We start from the raw sequence: 19,736 nt of genomic DNA on the forward strand, positions 1-19,736 counted from the left end.
GTGACCATCAACCCAGATCTCAGATTATTCCATAACATCCCACAGTATATACTGCACTGCTACCGAGGCCATTACACCCGTCTATAGAGGAGTCACAAATCCCAGCTTCTCCTACCTGATGATGGGGTGGGACCTCCTGCTTCATTCCTGGCCAGTCCTGGGAATGTGGAGGACGGGGACATCTCTCTGGGGGATCTCTCCTACTGGATCCATCTATAGGAAATAACACAGTGACTGATACATTGTCTACATGTGATGAGCAGATGATGGGGGGAATCTGGCTGACTCTCCTCTACAATCAGGGAAGGTCTCCTCTTACCTGGTGATGTGAGGGGCTGGTGGTCCTTCATCATGACCTCCTTGTACAGGTCCTTGTGTCCTTCTACATACTCCCACTCCTCCATGGAGAAATAGACAGCCACATCCTGACATCTTATAGGAACCTGACACACACAATGACACAGTCATCCCCCGGACCCCTCCCTTGTGTTATTATATCATGTCCCAGCATTCCCGGCAGCGCTCACCTCTCCGCTCAGCAGCTCAGTGATCCTGGAGGTAAGTTCTAGGATCTTCTGCTCATGTATCAGTGAATGAGGTGGAGGCTGGGTGATGGGGCTCTGGGTCCATCCTCCTGATACACGGGGGGTCACACACTCACCAGACGACTTCTTCACTACTGTGTAATCCTGTGTATGGGGAGACACTGATCACTACATAGATCCTAAGAATCCTTCACCTCTCCAGTCATTTCCCTGTTGTATTCCTAGAGATAAGAGCCGTGTCCTGGGAGACTCTCACCTCTCCAGTTATCCAGTAGATGATCTCTAGGGTGAGGTCCAGGATCCGGGCAGCCATGGTTCTGTCCTCCATCCCTGCTGGGTCGCTGATGGACGGTCCAGTATCGGGGTGTGAGGAGGTCATTAGGAGACCCTGGAGTAGGGAAAGGCTGATTACAGCGGGAGATAACTGGGAAGATCCATCGGAATATTGTTTGGGGATTTTAGCTGTGACTCTGGGACATTATATGTAGTAGAAGACTATAAGTTGCTCCTTATCTCCGGCTGTCGCCATGTTACCTGCTTATACATTATGTGTAGTCGCACCTGCAAGGTCTTTGCTGAATATAAAATTAGTAAAGAAAGAGTTAACTACAAGTCACATACAACCCGAACCAATCACTGACCTGCACAGGACCTTCTAGAGGCCACAGGACCTGCGGTGATGTCATGTGATCAGATACATACATAGGGTAGGTGGTGTAAAGGACCTTAGATGACATCACACTGGTCACATGACAGGAAGTAAGAAATCTACACCGCTTTACTCCTCCCCTCATGTGACTGATCACATGACAATTACATCATCAAAGGTCCTGTAGTCACTAGTATATAAGATCTACAGATCAGTCACTGTGACCAGACGGAGACGTTTGAGGGTGATTTCCTGGTCTGAAGTCTCTCGCTGACTTAATAGGCTTTAGAGAAAATACTTGATACATATCAACTTTTGTCACAGAGAAAGCGGCACAAAAAATGTGGTGCGCTAAGCTTTACCTTTTACTCCACCCACACAGTATAATTTCTCCCCTTAGTGTCCTCCATCTCCCCCTCACATTGTGTCCCCCCCAGCTCCGTCACATTGCAGATTGTGTGCCCCCAGCTCCATCACATTGCAGATTGTGTGCCCCCAGCTCCGTCACATTGCAGATCGTGTCCCCCCAGCTCCGTCACATTGCAGATTGTGTTCCCCCAGCTCCGTCACATTGCGGCCCCTCTGATATTGGGCCCCTCAAGCAGCTAGTTCCAATAAATGTTATTCATGATAGACGAGGTCTTACAGGAAATCTACCATCAACTTTTATTTTCTTTGCTGTAAGTATCACAAATGAAGAATTGATAAAAACACAAATATGATACTAACCACTAGGATGACTCTTTGTTTTACAGTATTTCTATTTTAAAAGTGCCAATGAAGACCCCTTCAGCTTTGATGATGTTGAAAAATGACATTTTGGAGATGCTGGAGCAGAATAGCAGCTATCTATTATAGCCATAATTTCATCTTGATGATGCGGCCACAGTCCTAGAGCTTTGTGATCACAACCTCACAATTGTTTGACCCAGAACTTTTAGGACCTCAAAACAAAGTTTTACTACGGCATGGATCCTCAAGGGATCAGAGATCACTGTTAGATAGCAGGTCCTTTCTACGGACATGGAAGGAGTTAGGGTTGCGTATGGCGGGAGGAATGCGAAGCTTATATGCCACAGGATTGATGCGCTTCAGTATTTCAAATGGACCCAGGAATCGGGGACCAAGTTTATAGCTGTGAATCTTCAAATGAATGTACCTGGAAAACAGCCATACTCTGTCACCTGGGGAGAAGACTGGGGGAGACCTGCACTTCTTGTCTGCCTGGAATTTGGTGCGGGTGGATGCCCGGAGTAACGACTGATTTGTTTTCTCCCAGATGGCTCTGAGATCTCGGACCAATTTGTCTACGGCAGGAACATCAGAGCTCTCAGCAGGAGGGAGAGGTGGACAAGGATGAGTCCAGAGAGTTGTAGGAGAACTCCTCTCATGGTAGCAGGAGGGACCAGTCGTCCTGTCGGGCAGAGACAAAATGGCGGAGATAGCAGCCTAAGGTCTGATTAACCCTCTCAACTTGTCCATTGGACTGAGGATGTTAAGCATTTGAGAAGTCGAGCTTCACTTGTAGTTGACCGGACCTGGACTGCCAGAAACGGGAAACAAACTGGACCCCCCGGTACGATACAATGTGCAGAGGAAGTCCATGAAGCCGGAAGATGTGCTGGAAGAACAGGCTGGCAAGAGGTGGAGCCGGTGGCAGGCCTGGCAGAGGAACGAAGTGGGACATCTTGGAGAAGCGGTCGGTTACCACCCAGATGCCGGTATTACCAGAGGAAGATGGAAGATTGGTGATAAAGTCCATTGCCAGCTGGGTATCGGTAACGGCAAAAGAAGACCAGCAGGTTTAAGACAAGATGGCATGTTTTGGGCACATCCTTGACCAGATCTGGCCAGCAGTAGTGTCGGGAAATGAAGGTGACAGAGCGCTACACCCCAGGGTGCCCAGCCACACACGAGCAATGTTCCCAAGTCAGTATCCTTTTCCGAAGGGTAGGTCAGACATACATCTTGCCAGGAGGAAGTTGCCAAAGGTCCAGAGGGGCAGCAGGAATCAGCCGTTCAGGAGGAACAATGGGGCAGATTTATCAAGTAGTCTGAAAGTCAGAATATTTCCAATTGCCCATGGCAACCAATCACAGCTCCCCTTTAAAATATTCATGAGCACTGGTGAAATGAAAGCTGAGCTGTGATTGGTTGCCATGGGCAACTGGAAATATTCTGACTTTCAGACTGCTTGATAAATCTGCCCCAATATGTCTGGGAGCAGGATCTTCCCCAACAACATCCGAGGCACGAGGGAAAGCATTGGCCTTAACATTCTTCTCTGCAGGACAGAAATGTATCAGAAAGTTTAAACGGGAGAAGAAGAAAGACCAACCAGCCTGCCTTGGATTGAGACGCTGGGCAGTCTGGAGTTTTTTATGATCAATATAAATACTGACTTCCTGACGAGCCCCCTTTAGAAGATAACGCCATTCTTTCAAAGCAAGTTTAATAGCCAGAAGCTCCCGATCACCAATAGAGTAGTTCCGCTCTGTGGCTGAAAAGGTCTTGGAGAAGAACCCACAGGTTAGAGTTTGGCCCTTTGGACCCTTCTGTGTGAGAACGGCTCCAGCACCAACGGATGAGGCGTCAACTTCTAGCAGGGACAGTTTCTCAGTGTCAGGCTGGGTGAGAACGGGAGCAGGTGAATAGGCAGATTTTAGCTTAATGAAAGTGTCTTCAGAGGCCAGAGCTTAGGGTTGCTGTTCTTCTTGGTCAGCGCCACAATGGTAGATACCACGGAGAAAAAATGTGGGATAAACCGCCGGTAGTAATTGGCGAAGCCCAGGAATCTCTGGATAGCTCGTAGTCACGCTGGATGTGGCCACTGAAGTACTGCAGACACCTTGACAGGATCCAAATGTAGTCCCTTGTCTGAGATAATATATCCAAGGAATGGAAGACTCTTCTGATGGAATTGGCACTTTTCGAGCTTGGCATATAGGTGATTGGCCCTTAGGCACCTGTGATCTTGCCGTACATGTCCGTATAGAATACCAGGATATTGTCTAGATAGACCATGACACAGGTAAGTCTCTGGATATGTCGTTGACAAACTCCTAGAACACCGCCGGTGTGTATCAAAGTCCAAAGGGTATAACAAGATGTTCAAAGTGCCCATCTTGAGTATTGAAGGCGGTTTTCCATTCATCACCTTCACATATGCGGATGAGGTTATATGCCCCCCGCCGGTCCAACTTGGTGAAAACCTTGACACCACGTAGACGATCAAACAGTTCTGTATTCAGGGGTAGTGGGTAGTGGTTTTTCACCGTGACTTTATTGAGGCCGCGGTAATCTATGCACGGACAGAGAGGACCATCCTTCATGGACACAAAGAAGAATCCTGCACCGTCAAGGGATGAAGACTTGCATTTAAAGCCCTTCTGCAGTTTCTCCTTTATGTAGGCCGACATGGCCGCAGTTTCAGGAACAGATAGGTGGTAAACTCGACCCAGTGGAGGAAATGTATTGGACAGTCATAGGGTTGGTGTGGTGGCAAAGGCTTTGCTTGCTTTTCTGAAAAAACATATGCAAAGTCCGCATAAGGAGTAGGGAGACCCAACAGAGGCTTGGAGGACGGTGGAGACAGGACGAGGCAGTTCGAGACAACGTGACTGGCATTCCGGGCCCCAGCAGAGAACTTCACCCATCTGCCAGTTGAGTACCAGTGCGTGGCGCTGCAACCACGGAGGGCCCAGAAGAACTGATGACATGCACCGGGTTAGCACATAAAAGGAAAGTCTCTCCTTGTGCAAGACCCCCACTTGTAGGCATAGGGGTTCAGTGCGGTACCGGATCAGATCCTGGAGAATCTGCCCACTGACTGATCAGTGGCATCTCGAGACAGACCACAGGAAGATGGTACTGAGAAACCAAGTCAACATCCACGAAGTTTCCTGCCGAACCGGAATCCAGGTGTTCTCACCTAGGGACGCTTCTCCTAAGAACCCTAGGTGCGGGCGTTTCCCTGACGCTGAGTACGGAATGGACAGGTCTGAAGGACGTGTTTTGGGCTGGCACAGTGGAGACAGAAGTTCTCCTGAAGTCACCTGGATCATTCCTGGGAAGACAGACAAGCTCTGTTCACCTGCATAGGCTCCTCTGCAGATGGTACGGCTGGAGGCTGGAGCGGCCTTTGACGTGAGGAGAGATACCTTTCCTGAAGGTTGTGGACAGGGCTGCATCAGGCGATTGAGGCCAGGGTACGGAATTGGACAGCATATTTTCCCACGGAAGAGTTCCCGCAGATTCAGCAGTGCAGTCTCAGCAGAGGAGGCCCGTGCAGGTTCTTCGAACACGGACCAGAATTCCATCAAGAATGCCGTGTGAGTAGCCGTGACCGGGTCGTCTCTGTCCCAAAGAGGGGTAGCCCAGGCCAAGGCCTTCCTGCAGAGGAGACTGATGGTAAATGCCACATTGGATCGCTCCGTGACAAATTGAGATGGCATGAGTCCAATGTTCAGGGAGCACTGGGTAATGAAGCCCCTGCAAACCTTGGGTCCAATAAAACGGCAACAGGCAATTTTCAGCTCCAACCACGTATCTTTACCTTGAGAAGAGAGAGCACGGATCCTCATTCCATGTTGAGGGCTTCAAACAATATAAGCAGTACGTTTCCAGCTCAAATCCCACGAGTCAAGGAATTGGATAAAAACTTTTCTTTATTCAGACATCATATAAAAGACAATGGACACACCATAATTTCCAACGCGTTTCAGGCGCAGTGTGCGCCCTTAATCATGGATACATTTTTGTAACAAAGTATGCTATTTAAATCATCTGTGTGAGACACGTGATGAGGTGGACACTCCCATGGGGGAGGGCTTGTGCCTATGGGCGTCATGCAGGCACAAGCCCTCCCCCATGGGAGTGTCCATAAAGAAAAGTTTTTATCCAATTCCTTGACTCGTGGGATTTGAGCTGGAAACGTACTGCTTATATTGTTTGAAACCTTGGGTCCCCATTATACTTATTGGGCATAGATAAACGTAGCCTAGGTTCAGGAGCAGGTAGGCTAACCGGAGCAGCAGGAGCTTGGCGCTGTGACAGGGTCGCCATCAATTGCTACAACACGGCGGTGACCTGTCCTAACTGATCACCTTGTGGCAATCTGCCAGGACTGATGAGCCACAACGGTGGTAAGATCGGACCGAATAGGTAGTGGAACCTCGGCGGGATCCAAGGCTGGATCTTACTGTTAGGGTTTGGGATCTGTGGATCCTCTGGACCACCGCAGGAGGTGGTACTAGCCGACACCTGGGACTGGAATCTACGTGGCACCTGGTCTTCATTAGAGCCTGCCACAAAACAGGATGGTCTTGCTGCGGCAGTGGCAGCCAAGGTCAAGGTACCTTGGCAGGACACAGTCTCGTGGTAAAGTTCAGGGTCAGGGCAGGCAGCAGAGATGTCAAGTCCAAGCTGGGGTCAGCAACGTGAGGTTCAGGCAGATGGGAGAGGGAACACAGGAACAGGAATGCAGGAACACGGGAATTCAGGAGCAGGAACACACAGAAATACTCAGGGTTATTGTAGGGGAGCTTTCTCTATGGCATAGCCTCAAAGATCCAGCAGAGTGTGCAGGGAGAGGCAGCTTTATATAGAATTCTGGGAAATGGCCAGGGCCAATTAATGGTGCACTGGCCCTTTAAATTCTCTGAAGCCGGCGCAGCGCGCCCTAGGAGTTGGGGACACAGGCACACGGCCCGAGGTCCAGAATCAGGTGCAGGGAGAGGTAAGCCATGCAAGCGCAGCGCTGGCGACCTCAGTGGGACACGGGTGGGCCCGCGACCCGAAATATGGGTCGCGGGAGCAACCGTGACAACACATATTGACAAAATTATCACCATAGCACTAAAGGAACCTGCCCATATCTCACAGTAGCTCCAGTCCAGAGTCAAACCGCCATTCGGTAGAAGACATCGACGTGCCCAGATGACTGGATGCAATATTATATGTATGGGAACTGCTTGTTGTATTCATAAAATGTACGTGATGAGGAAAGGATAATCTATTAAGGTATGGACAACCTCCTCTCAGTGATACAATCAGCCACTGAGTGGTAGGGAAAACCCCATGAGTTCAAATTGCCGGGACCCTGGAATGGTCTTTGGTGAATCCATCGTCATTAGAGAGACGGCCAAATTACTTCTGCATTAGCCCCATAGCACGGATAATTCTACTATTCATTACAAAGACTTTATTGTTTTTTTGTTTGCATTGCACAATCTTGTATTAAATTTAAGAATATTAATAAGTCTCTTCCTTGTAGTTTTAATAGAACTTGTGTTTCTGTAGGGACCACATTAAAAATATTAATTCTAGAGAATTCTACTGCTAATTATTTAGTATGAATTCTTTGTTATTAATTGTGTTTGGAACTTGTACAGGATAGGTCCGTATTACATTATTAAAGTATAGGTGGTGGCAGTGATATGCTAGTTAAGCTGCAGCCCATGATGTGGCCTGAGAGAGGGGGTACATCATATACCCTATGTGACTTTACTGATATTTAATAAGACTGTTTTTGAATTAAGAGCATAAAACTGATTTTTCTTTGGTGGGACATATCAGATGTAAGATGTTCACTAACAAATTCTTTGTAGACTCTTAGATGTTGTATATTATTTAATTCTAACCTAAATCATTTCCAAAAGTCGGAACATGAGAGTTGTCACTCCGAGTTCTCTGATGTTTACCAAAACATTTCCCACACTCTGAACATGAAAATGGCTTCTCTCCTGTGTGAGTTCTTTGATGTTCCTTCAGATTTTATGTCTGTCTAAGATAAGAGATATTGTGGGCATGAAATGGCTTCTCCCCTCTGTGACATCTGTGATGTCTAGAGAGCAGTGTTTTCTGGGTAAAACATTTTCCACATTTCAAACGCATAAACTGTTTATTTCAAGTGTGAGTTCGTAGATGGTTCTTCAGATTACATTTCTCCCTAAAAGTCTTTTTGCATTCTGGACATGAAAATGGTTTCTCCCCGGTGTGAATTCTCAGATGCTTCACAAGAGATGATTTTTGAGCAAAACATTTCCTACATTCTTTACATGGAAATGGCTTCTCTCCTGTGTGAATTCTCCGATGTTCCTTCAGATGTGATTTATGTTTAAAATAGTCCCCACATTCTGGGCATAAAAATGGCTTCTCCCCAATGTGACTTCTGTGATGTCTAGAGAGCAGTGTTTTCTGGGTAAAACATTTCCCACATTCCAAACACATGAATGGTTTCTCCCCTGTGTGAATTCGTAGATGGTCCTTCAGATGACATTTCTCGCTAAAAGTCTTCTTGCATTCAGAACATGAAAATGGTTTCTCCCCCGTGTGAATTCTCAGATGCTTCACAAGACTTGATTTTTGAGCAAAGCATTTCCCACATTCTGGACATGAAAATGGCTTCTCTCCTGTGTGAATTCTCTGATGTCCTTTCAGACTGGATTTCTGTTTAAAATGCTCCCCACATTCAGAACATGAAAATGGCTTCTCCACACTGTGACTTCTTAGATGCTTCACAAGACGTGAATATATGGGAAAACATTTATCACATTCTTGACATGAAAATGGCTTCTCTCCTCTGTGGATCTGTAAATGTTTCATCAGATACGATTTCCGGCCAAAACTTTTACCACATTCAGAACATGATAACGGGCTATCATCTTTGGAAATTCTCTTTTGCACCGAAAGATCCAATTTGTTGTGTACAGGTTCCCCCTGTCCGGTTTGGTAATTTGCAACCAGTGATTGACCAGATAAAGGCTCCTGGTCACCGGTGGTGTCAGTGGATGGATCTCGGCTGTTGGGGACTGAGGGGACATTAGGAAATACTGGATTATCTTGTTTGATATCATCTTCTACTTTATGATAAGAAGATGAAAGGAAATCGTAGGAGTCAATCATCCTGTTTTCATCTGGGGAAAAAAAAAAATAACAAAAAAATATTACAGGAATCACAAGGACAGCAATCAAATCCCAAGGACTTAACAATGATTAAAGATAATGAAAAAAATCATAGCCTTCAGGAATTATTGGTCTTCATTAAACACCGAATATAAAATGGACCAGTGGCAGATACAGCGGGCCCTGAGACTAAACCCCCTCCCCTGTTTTAGGAGGCAACTGGTCAACGATCTCTCCCTACGCTAAGAGCAAACACAGAGAGAAAGGCAAAAAAGTACAAACTGAGAAGGAAAGTCGCCAAATACGGGTCAAAACCAAAAGTACAAAGCAGTACAAAATGGCTAGGAATATAGGCAAAAGGGTCAATGATACCAAAATACAGGAGAAGGAATAAACACAATGGCAAAAACAGTGCAGTTTGCCTGTGGAGTCTGCAGATTAATGATTTATGGCGCCCCCTGCACTGCTCCGACAGAGGGCACCAACTTATTTTAGTGCACCTTTAACATAGGGCGTGCAGCACAATTCTGTCAGACTCTGAATGTTAAATGTGTCGCACGGTCCGACTATGTACTGGAACGCCCCTTGATGTACTGAATTTTGCATCGGGTATAAGTGCGTTAGGTATAGTGCAGCCGCGGACACTTTATAAGTACATGTTTCAGTTGGCACCGAAAAGGACATGGAAAGTCAGTTGAAAAACTGGCACAGGGTCTTTAATAAAATGTGGTTCAATAAACAAAGAGCACCGATCCACAAAACTATATATGAGAAGCCATAGCCAAATAGAGAGGGGAGAGATTCTGTCATTCACAGCCGGTTAACTGTTAGTGATGCAGAGAACAGTTTGCAGGAGACAGATGGTTAACTGTTAGTGATGCAGAGAACAGTTTGCAGGAGACAGATGGTTAACTGTTAGTGATGCAGCGAACAGTTTGCAGGAGACAGATGGTTAACTGTTAATGATGCAGAGAACAGTTTGCAGGAGACAGATGGGTGTGGTGCAAATCAATCAAAAATACATCGATGTTCAGACTTTACAAAACAGATTGACATTATCAGCGCGTCCTCAGCCGACATCACTGTCTGAGGATGGCACAGGTACAGATGTGACATCCTTGTAGACAGGGACAGATGTTTCCATGTGGACCTCACAGTATAATTACCCAGTATTAAGATGTGATAAAGTTCATAAAATTCAGCATTTTCTACAGAAATGAGATGTTTAAAGGAAACCTACCACTTAGAATGGCAGGGGTAAGCAATTTCGTTAGTGTTAATAACCGCTGTATCACTGTTTTAAAACTTTTTAAACTTTATAGCAGAAGCTGCTTCGGCGCTGCGTGCGCGCGATTATGCGCGCACCTACATAGGAAATGCTGGAGACGTTGCGCGTGCAGCGCCGAAGCCTCTTCTGATATAAAGTTTAAAAAGTGTTAAAACCACGATACAGCGGTTAATAACACTAAAGAAAGTAAGTACCGGCACCAGCTCACCCTGAGCTGGTGCTCGGTACTTACAGCTTACACCGACCATTCTAACTGGTAGGTTTCCTTTAAGTTGAAGCGAACGCAGCGTGGTCATGTGACTATGTGCCCTATATAATAAACATCTAATTGTCATCACTGACTTATATCATCATTACAGTCACACAGAGGCAGTCCCATTCCATTCCAACAACTCAAATCAAAGAATACGATGGATAATATTGTCAATAAATGAGCTGCTGACAAATATAGTCCTAATTATGATAATAAATAAAGTTCTGAAACTTCTAATGGTTTATACAAGATCAGTGAAAGGCTCTTACCATCCACCAAAACTGATGTGGAATTTTTGAGACCACTTGTTATTCCAACCCAACTTTCCTGTAAGGATCAAACATTAAAGAGATCAGATCATCAAAAAGGATCCGGAATCATCATTATTATCAATAACAACATGAGACACATCCCACATCATATACTGCACTGCTGCCGGGGGCCATTACACCCGTCTATAGAGGAGTCACAGATCTCAGCTTCTCCTACCTGATGATGGGGTGGGACCTCCTGCTTTATTCCTGGCCAGTCCTGGGAATGTGGAGGACGGGGACATCTCTCTGGTGGATCTCTCCTACTGGATCCATCTATAGGAAATAACACAGTGACTGATACATTGTCTACATGTGATGAGCAGATGATGGGGGAATCTGGCTGACTCTCCTCTACAATCAGGGAAGGTCTCCTCTTACCTGGTGATGTGAGGGGCTGGTGGTCCTCCATCATGACCTCCTTGTACAGGTCCTTGTGTCCTTCTACATACTCCCACTCCTCCATGGAGAAATAGACAGCCACATCCTGACATCTTATAGGAACCTGACACACACAATGACACAGTCATCACCCGGACCCCTCCCTTGTGTTATTATATCATGTCCCAGCATTCCCGGCAGCGCTCACCTCTCCGCTCAGCAGCTCAGTGATCCTGGAGGTAAGTTCTAGGATCTTCTGCTCATGTATCAGTGAATGAGGTGGAGGCTGGGTGATGGGGCTCTGGGTCCATCCTCCTGATACACGGGGGGTCACACACTCACCAGACGACTTCTTCACTACTGTGTAATCCTGTGTATGGGGAGACACTGATCACTACATAGATCCTAAGAATCCTTCACCTCTCCAGTCATTTCCCTGTTGTATTCCTAGAGATAAGAGCCGTGTCCTGGGAGACTCTCACCTCTCCAGTTATCCAGTAGATGATCTCTAGGGTGAGGTCCAGGATCCGGGCAGCCATGGTTCTGTCCTGCTCCATCCCTGCTGGGTCGCTGATGGACGGTCCAGTATCGGGGTGTGATGAGGTCACTAGGAGAACCTGGAGTAGGGAAAGGCTGATTACAGCGGGAGATAACTGGGAAGATCCATCGGAATATTGTTTGGGGATTTTAGCTGTGACTCTGGGACATTATATGTAGTAGAAGACTATAAGTTGCTCCTTATCTCCGGCTGTCGCCATGTTACCTGCTTATACATTGTGTGTAGTCGCACCTGCAATGTCTCGGCTGCTGTTGAATATAAGATTAGTAAAGAAAGAGTTAACTACAAGTCACACACAACCCGACCAATCACTGAGCTGCACAGGACCTCCTGGTGGGCTGGTCACATGACAGGAAGTGAGAAATCTCTACAGTTTTACTCCTCCCCTCATGTGACTGATCACATGACTATGACATCATCACAGGTCCTGCAGTCTTTAGTATATAAGATCTACAGATCAGTCGCTGTAACGGGACAGAGTTGCTGCAGGGTCGTTGTCCTCCTGATCGCGCCAGGACTTAACCCTTTCCCTGCCAGTAGTGTAGATTTGTACCGCGTTATTCATGGAGAGCAGAAGAAGAGAGAAGAAATCACACAATACTTTTCTGAGGATAACTGAGTATATTTGATGGTTGAGCTTTGGAGAATACTAGTTCTCTTCATCAGACGTGTGTAAATAAGATGTCCCTGTATATGCAACATCCCGGCCAACGTATAGGCAGGCTGGTAGTTGCGAATAGCGCCCTCTCCAGGTTAGGAGCTGACGGAGGGAGTCATGAACCCTCTATGAAGGTTCTAGAACCTGGTCATTGTGTAATAGCAGCTGTAGATGCAGGCAATTGTTAAATGGGTGTCAGATATTAACCAATGAGTTGGCTGTATTGTAAACTGGTTTGTGATTGGAGAGAGGCTACCACCTGACCAAGGGGAGTATAAAACCCCTGTGCAGGGGGAGCACATGGTCCAGACCTCATGGTCTTTCCACAGAGCAGCAGTCCAGTCTGCAGAGACAGAGTGATTAGAGAGACAGTGCACAGTGCACCTTCAGTACTGACACAGAACCCAATCCCAGGATCTGAGTCAGGAGACTCCAATCCAGAGCTCCAGCTTCCACAGTTTGGACGCAGCTCCATGTCCATTATCCCAGCCGGGAGAAAAAGCGTCAAAAACCACACCCATTGCCCCACCCACAAGCATAGTGTAATTTCAACTTTAATCACCCCCATGTAGTATAATGCCCCCTTCCTGTGGCCAACCACCCCCTATATACCCATATAATAACCCTTAATGGAACTCAGCAATATATAAAACCCGACGTTAATTTTATCCTCTTTTTATTTATTCTACTTTTATATATCTGCCCAAACATATACATAATACTCTCTGTACTACTACCCCCCCCCTCCTCACATGGTGTAGCCTCCTGTCCTCCAGCCTCCTCCTGTGGCCTCCTGTCCTCCAGCCTCCTCCTGTCCTCCAGCCTCCTCCTGTGGCCTACTGTCCTCCAGCCTCCTCCTGTGGCCTCCTGTCCTTCAGACTCCTCCTGTGGCCTCCTGTCCTCCAGACTCCTCCTGTCCTCCAGACTCCTCCTGTGGCCCCCTGTCATCTATCCTCCACCTTATGTGGCCTCCTGTCCTACAGCTTCCTTCTGTGACCTCCAGCCTCTTCCTGTGACTTTCAGTCTTCCAGCCTCCTCCTGTCCTCCAGCCTTCTGCTGTCACCTCCAGTCTTCCAGCGGCCTCCAGCTTTCTTCTTTGACCTCCAGTCTTCTCCTGTGGCCCCCTGTCCTCTAGCCTCCTCCTGTAGCCTCCTCCTGTGGCCCACTGTTCTTCAGTCTTTTCCTGTGGCCTCCTGTCCTCCACCCTCCTCCTGTCCTCTAGCCTTCTCCTGTGGCCTCCAGCCTTCTCCAGCAGCCCTTGTCCTCCAGTCTCCTCCTGTGGCCTCCTGTCCTCCACCCTCCTCCTGTCCTATAGCCTTCTCCTGTGGCCTCTAGTCCTCCAACCTTCTCCTGTCTTCCAGCCTCCTCCTGCAGCCCCTGTTCTCCAGTCTCCTCCTGTGGCCTCCGGCCCTCCAGCCTCCTCCTATCCCCCAGTCTTCCAGCGGCCTCCAGCTTCCTTCTATGTAGGCCCCTGTCCTTCAGCCTTCTCCTGTCCTCCAGCCTTCTCCTGTGGCCCCCTGCCCTTCAGTCTCTTCCTGTGGCCTCCTGTCCTCCATTCTCCTCCTGTCCTCTAGCCTTCTTCTTTGACCTCCAGTCCTCCAGCAGCCCCTGTCCTCCAGTCTCCTCCTGTGGCCTCCAGTCCTCCAACCTCCTCCTGTCCCCCAGCCTCCTCCTGCAGCCCCTGTTCTCCAGTCTCCTCGTGTGGCCTCCGGCCTCCTCCTATCTCCCAGTCCTCCAGCGGCCTCCAGCTTCCTTCTATGACCTCCAGCCTCTTCCTGTAGGCCCCTCTCCTTCAGCCTTCTCCTGTCCTCCAGCCTTCTACTGTGGCCCCCTGTCCTCCAGCCTCCTCCTGCAGCCCACTGTTCTTCAGTCTCTTCCTGTGGCCTCCTGTCCTCCATTCTCCTCCTGTCCTCTAGCCTTCTCCTGGGGCCTCCAGTCCTCCAGCAGCCCCTGTCATCCAGTATCCTCCTGTGGCCCCCTGTCCTCCAGTCTCCTCCTGTGGCCTCCTGTCCTCCACCCTCCTCCTGTCCTATAGCCTTTTCCTGTGGCCTCCAATCCTCCAACATCCTTCTGTCCTTCAGCCTCCTCCTGCAGCCCCTGTCCTCCAGTCTCCTCCTGTGGCCCCCTGTCATTCAGCCTCCTCCTGCAGCCCCTGTCATCCAGTATCCTCCTGTGGCCCCCTGTCCTCCAGTCTCCTCCTGTGGCCTCCTGTCCTCCACCCTCCTCCTGTCCTATAGCCTTTTCCTGTGGCCTCCAATCCTCCAACATCCTTCTGCCCTTCAGCCTCCTCCTGCAGCCCCTGTCCTCCAGTCTCCTCCTGTGGCCTCCTGTCATTCAGCCTCCTCCTGTCCTTCAGCCTCCTCCTGCAGCCCCTGTCCTCCAGTCTCCTCCTGTGGCCCCCTGTCATTCAGCCTCCTCCTGTCCTTCAGCCTCCTCCTGCAGCCCCTGTCCTCCAGTCTCCTCCTGTGGCCCCCTGTCATTCAGCCTCCTCCTGTCCTTCAGCCTCCTCCTGCAGCCCCTGTCCTCCAGTCTCCTCCTGTGGTATTAGGTAGAAGTTGGTCTAGGACTAGAAGATCTCCCCTTCCTCACAAAAACGCCTCAATGAACAGTGTCCAACAATACAGACCATAATGAGAAAGTATTCCATTATACTTTATTTGTAGATATACAATAATCTATTTAATATTTAACATTGGTTTCATTATAGATAATATAGCTAGCAAAACATTATTTCATAGTGATTGCAACCACAATAGATACTTATCACTCACTCAATCAGCGTAGTCCAAATTTCTGCAATATGAACACTCACATAATTTTAGACCTCGGGCAGAGACTCACACTCCTCAGACCGCTAGACAAAACGGAGTAAGCCTCATGAAGTCATGTCACACATTTGCCCACATTCACATGGTCTATATTGTTGGACACTGTTCACCGATGCCTCTGTCTTCCAGCCTTCTCCTGTGGCGTAGATGCCGGGAGGGTAATTATGGCATAAATTCATCATTTGGCTTAAGGTGGCAGAGAATTATGTGATAGATTGATGGGTTCTGTAGTGTAACTGCACCCCGTGACCTGACCTGAGAGTGTGGGTACGTCACATCCCCCGATTCGGAGCAGAAACATGGTTTCTGTTTGTTTTCAACTCTCTTTTTATTATCCTCCAACCAAAAAGGGAGACATCATTTCAGAAGCTGCTTATGGGGAACAAGTGCCTCTGATAAAGGCGCGTTATAACAGAAATGACACAACAACATACAGTGCATAGTAATACAAATAATACAAGAAAATGGGGGGAGCGATGTCCTTGTCGAGGAACCATCTTAGGGTACATTCACACGTGGTATGCCCGCCGTGTGCTGGAGGAGGTGATCCCTCCTCCCTCCATAGAGAATAGCGGGACACGGCCGCACACGCCGAAAGATAGAGCATGCTCTAGCTTTCTGCGTCCTGGATCGGTGCCACCCATGTGTGGCACCGTAAAGCCTCCGTGCCGCTATTGCCGTCTATGGGGACGTACATGCGGCCGCAAATTTGCGGGCGCATGTACATCCGCGCAGACAGCCATGTGAAAAATCCCTTAAGCTACATTCACACACATGTATGGGGGACGTATATACGGCCGATATACACTCACCGGCCACTTTATTAGGTCCACCATGCTAGTAACGGGTTGGACCCCCTTTTGCCTTCAGAGCGGCCTCAATTCTTCGTGGCATAGATACAACAAGGTGCTGGAAGCTCCTCAGAGATTTTGCTCCATAGTGACATGATGGCATCACACAGTTGCCATAGATTTGTCGGCTGCACATCCATGATGCGAATCTCCCGTTCCACCACATCCCAAAGATGCTCTATTGGATTGAGATCTGGTGACTGTGGAGGCCATTTGTGTCCAGTGACCTCATTGTCATGTTCAAAAAACCAGTCAGAGGCTTCCAGCTTTATGACATGGCGCATTATCCTGCTGAAAGTAGCCATCAGATGTTACAGGGTACATTGTGCTCATAAAGGGATGGACATGGTCAGCAACAATACTCAGGTAGGCTGTGGCGTTGTACCAAGGGGCCCAAAGACACCATGACACCACCACCACCAGCCTGACCCGCTGATACAAGGCAGGATGGATCCATGACACCACCACCACCAGCCTGAGCCGCTGATACAAGGCAGGATGGATCCATGACACCACCACCACCAGCCTGACCCGCTGATACAAGGCAGGATGGATCCATGACACCCCCACCACCAGCCTGAGCCGCTGATACAAGGCAGGATGGATCCATGACACCACCACCACCAGCCTGAGCCGCTGATACAAGGCAGGATGGATCCATGACACCACCACCACCAGCCTGACCCGCTGATACAAGGCAGGATGGATCCATGACACCACCACCACCAGCCTGAGCCGCTGATACAAGGCAGGATGGATCCATGACACCACCACCACCAGCCTGACCCGCTGATACAAGGCAGGATGGATCCATGACACCACCACCACCAGCCTGACCCGCTGATACAAGGCAGGATGGATCCATGACACCACCACCACCAGCCTGAGCCGCTGATACAAGGCAGGATGGATCCATGACACCACCACCACCAGCCTGAGCCGCTGATACAAGGCAGGATGGATCCATGACACCACCACCACCAGCCTGAGCCGCTGATACAAGGCAGGATGGATCCATGACACCACCACCACCAGCCTGACCCGCTGATACAAGGCAGGATGGATCCATGACACCACCACCACCAGCCTGAACCGCTGATACAAGGCAGGATGGATCCATGACACCACCACCACCAGCCTGACCCGCTGATACAAGGCAGGATGGATCCATGACACCACCACCACCAGCCTGAGCCGCTGATACAAGGCAGGATGGATCCATGACACCACCACCACCACCAGCCTGAGCCGCTGATACAAGGCAGGATGGATCCATGACACCACCACCACCAGCCTGAGCCGCTGATACAAGGCAGGATGGATCCATGACACCACCACCACCAGCCTGACCCGCTGATACAAGGCAGGATGGATCCATGACACCACCACCACCAGCCTGACCCGCTGATACAAGGCAGGATGGATCCATGACACCCCCACCACCAGCCTGAGCCGCTGATACAAGGCAGGATGGATCCATGACACCACCACCACCAGCCTGACCCGCTGATACAAGGCAGGATGGATCCATGACACCACCACCACCAGCCTGACCCGCTGATACAAGGCAGGATGGATCCATGACACCACCAGCACCACCAGCCTGAGCCGCTGATACAAGGCAGGATGGATCCATGACACCACCACCACCAGCCTGAGCCGCTGATACAAGGCAGGATGGATCCATGACACCACCACCACCAGCCTGAGCCGCTGATACAAGGCAGGATGGATCCATGACACCACCACCACCAGCCTGAGCCGCTGATACAAGGCAGGATGGATCCATGACACCACCACCACCAGCCTGACCCGCTGATACAAGGCAGGATGGATCCATGACACCACCACCACCAGCCTGACCCGCTGATACAAGGCAGGATGGATCCATGACACCACCACCACCAGCCTGAGCCGCTGATACAAGGCAGGATGGATCCATGCTTTCAAGTTGTTGACGCCAAATCCTGACCCTACCATCCGAATGTCGCAGCAGAAATCGAGACTCATCAGACCAGGCAACGTTTTTCCAATCTTCTACTGTCCAATTTCGATGAGCTTGTGCAAATTGTAGCCTCAGTTTCCTGTTCTTAGCTGAAAGGAGTGGCACCCGGTGTGGTCTTCTGCTGCTGTAGCCCATCTGCCTCAAAGTTGGACGTACTGTGCGTTCAGAGATGCTCTTCTGCCTACCTTGGTTGTAACGGGTGGTGATTTGAGTCACTGTTGCCTTTCTATCAGCTCAAACCAGTCTGCCCATTCTCCTCTGACCTCTGGCATCAACAAGGCATTTCCGCCCACAGAACTGCCGCTCACTGGATGTTTTTTCTTTTTCGGACCATTCTCTGTAAACCCTAGAGATGGTTGTGCGTGAAAATCCCAGTAGATCAGCAGTTTCTGAAATACTCAGACCAGCCCTTCTGGCACCAACAACCATGCCACGTTCAAAGGCCACAAATCACCTTTCTTCCCCATACTGATGCTCGGTTTGAACTGCAGGAGATTGTCTTGACCATGTCTACATGCCTAAATGCACTGAGTTGCCGCCATGTGATTGGCTGATTAGAAATTAAGTGTTAACGAGCAGTTGGACAGGTGTACCTAATAAAGTGGCCGGTGAGTGTATATTACAAGGGGAGAGGAAAAGAAGGGAAGGAGTTTGGTTTGGATTCTGAGATGGATGATGTTTGTTATAACATTCTGAACAAAAATTATTTCTGTGTAAACTCTTAGATGTTCTTTATTATTTACTGTTAATCTAAATCATTTCCCGAATCAGGACAGAATAGCCACCATTTCTCCGTGAGTTATCTGATGCTTAAAAAGAACAAATCTATCATCAAAACTTTGCCCACATTCTAAACATGGAAATGGTTTCTCCTGCGTGTGACCTTTTTTTTGATGCTTGTAGAGACCTGCTCTTTGAGCAAATTTTTTCCCACACTCTGTACACGAGAACGGCTTCTCTCCTGTGTGGGTTCTCAGATGTCTTGTAAGATCTGATTTCTTAATTTCTAATTTCCCACATTCTGAACAAGAGAACGGTCTATCCCCGGTGTGAATTCGTAGATGATGCGTCAGATGATTTTTCCTGGTAAAAGTCTTCCCGCATTCAGAACATGAGAATGGTTTCTCTCCTGTGTGAATTCTTAGATGCTTCACAAGACCTGATTTTTCGCTGAAACGTTTATCACATTCTGTACAGGAAAATGGCTTCTCCCCTGTGTGAGTTATTTGATGTTTTTTAACATGCGATTTCTTAGCAAAACGCTTCCCACATTCAAAACATGAAAATGGCTTCTCTACTGTGTGAGTTCTCTGATGTTCTTCGAGACTTGATTTCTGGTTAAAACCTTTCCCACATTCAGAACATGAATAGGAAGTCTCATCACTGGAAATCATCTCATGCAAAGAAAGATCCAATTTTGTATCTAAGGGTTTTGGTCCTAGAAACATTTCCTCCTGACATTGTCCAGTAGAAAGATTTCTAATCAGAGATCGACTTGTTGAA

At 48.5% G+C, this 19,736-nt stretch overlaps 2 protein-coding genes across 4 annotated transcripts in view; both read right to left on the minus strand.

The window, feature by feature from the left end:
• Positions 1–19,736, minus strand: part of LOC140120861 (uncharacterized) — a 71,022-nt gene that overhangs the window by 22,139 nt on the left and 29,147 nt on the right. The window contains exons 1-2 of one of the 3 annotated variants that reach the window (XM_072139862.1): positions 320–795; positions 116–213 (exon numbers count right to left, since the gene is read on the minus strand). The exons of the other annotated variants lie outside the window; for them this stretch is intronic. Coding sequence (XP_071995963.1) covers positions 116–213; positions 320–404 — 183 coding nt within the window. The 5' untranslated portion in view covers positions 405–795. Of the gene's footprint in view, positions 1–115; positions 214–319; positions 796–19,736 lie in introns of those variants that run through there. 3 annotated transcript variants of the gene reach the window in all.
• Positions 7,416–12,222, minus strand: LOC140120875 (uncharacterized). The gene is made up of 4 exons (XM_072139893.1): positions 12,096–12,222; positions 11,130–11,949; positions 10,910–10,967; positions 7,416–9,110 (listed from the first exon to the last, which is right to left on the minus strand). Exons 2-4 carry the CDS (start codon positions 11,415–11,417, stop codon positions 8,101–8,103), a joined length of 1,356 nt encoding a protein of 451 aa, XP_071995994.1. The 5' UTR covers positions 11,418–11,949; positions 12,096–12,222; the 3' UTR covers positions 7,416–8,100.

This window comes from Engystomops pustulosus, chromosome 3, assembly GCF_040894005.1.
Source record: "Engystomops pustulosus chromosome 3, aEngPut4.maternal, whole genome shotgun sequence".
NCBI classification, from domain to species: Eukaryota; Metazoa; Chordata; class Amphibia; order Anura; family Leptodactylidae; genus Engystomops; species Engystomops pustulosus.

Coding starts and splice junctions, on each gene's coding strand:
- LOC140120875 (XM_072139893.1), bottom strand. CDS start 11,417: ATGGAGGAGTGGGAGTATGTAGAAGGACACAAGGACCTGTACAAGGAG. Junction 10,968..11,129: donor AGGTCCCACCCCATCATCAG/GTAGGAGAAGCT, acceptor TGATCCTTACAG/GAAAGTTGGGTTGGAATAAC. Junction 9,111..10,909: donor CACATCAGTTTTGGTGGATG/GTAAGAGCCTTT, acceptor TTTTTTCCCCAG/ATGAAAACAGGATGATTGAC.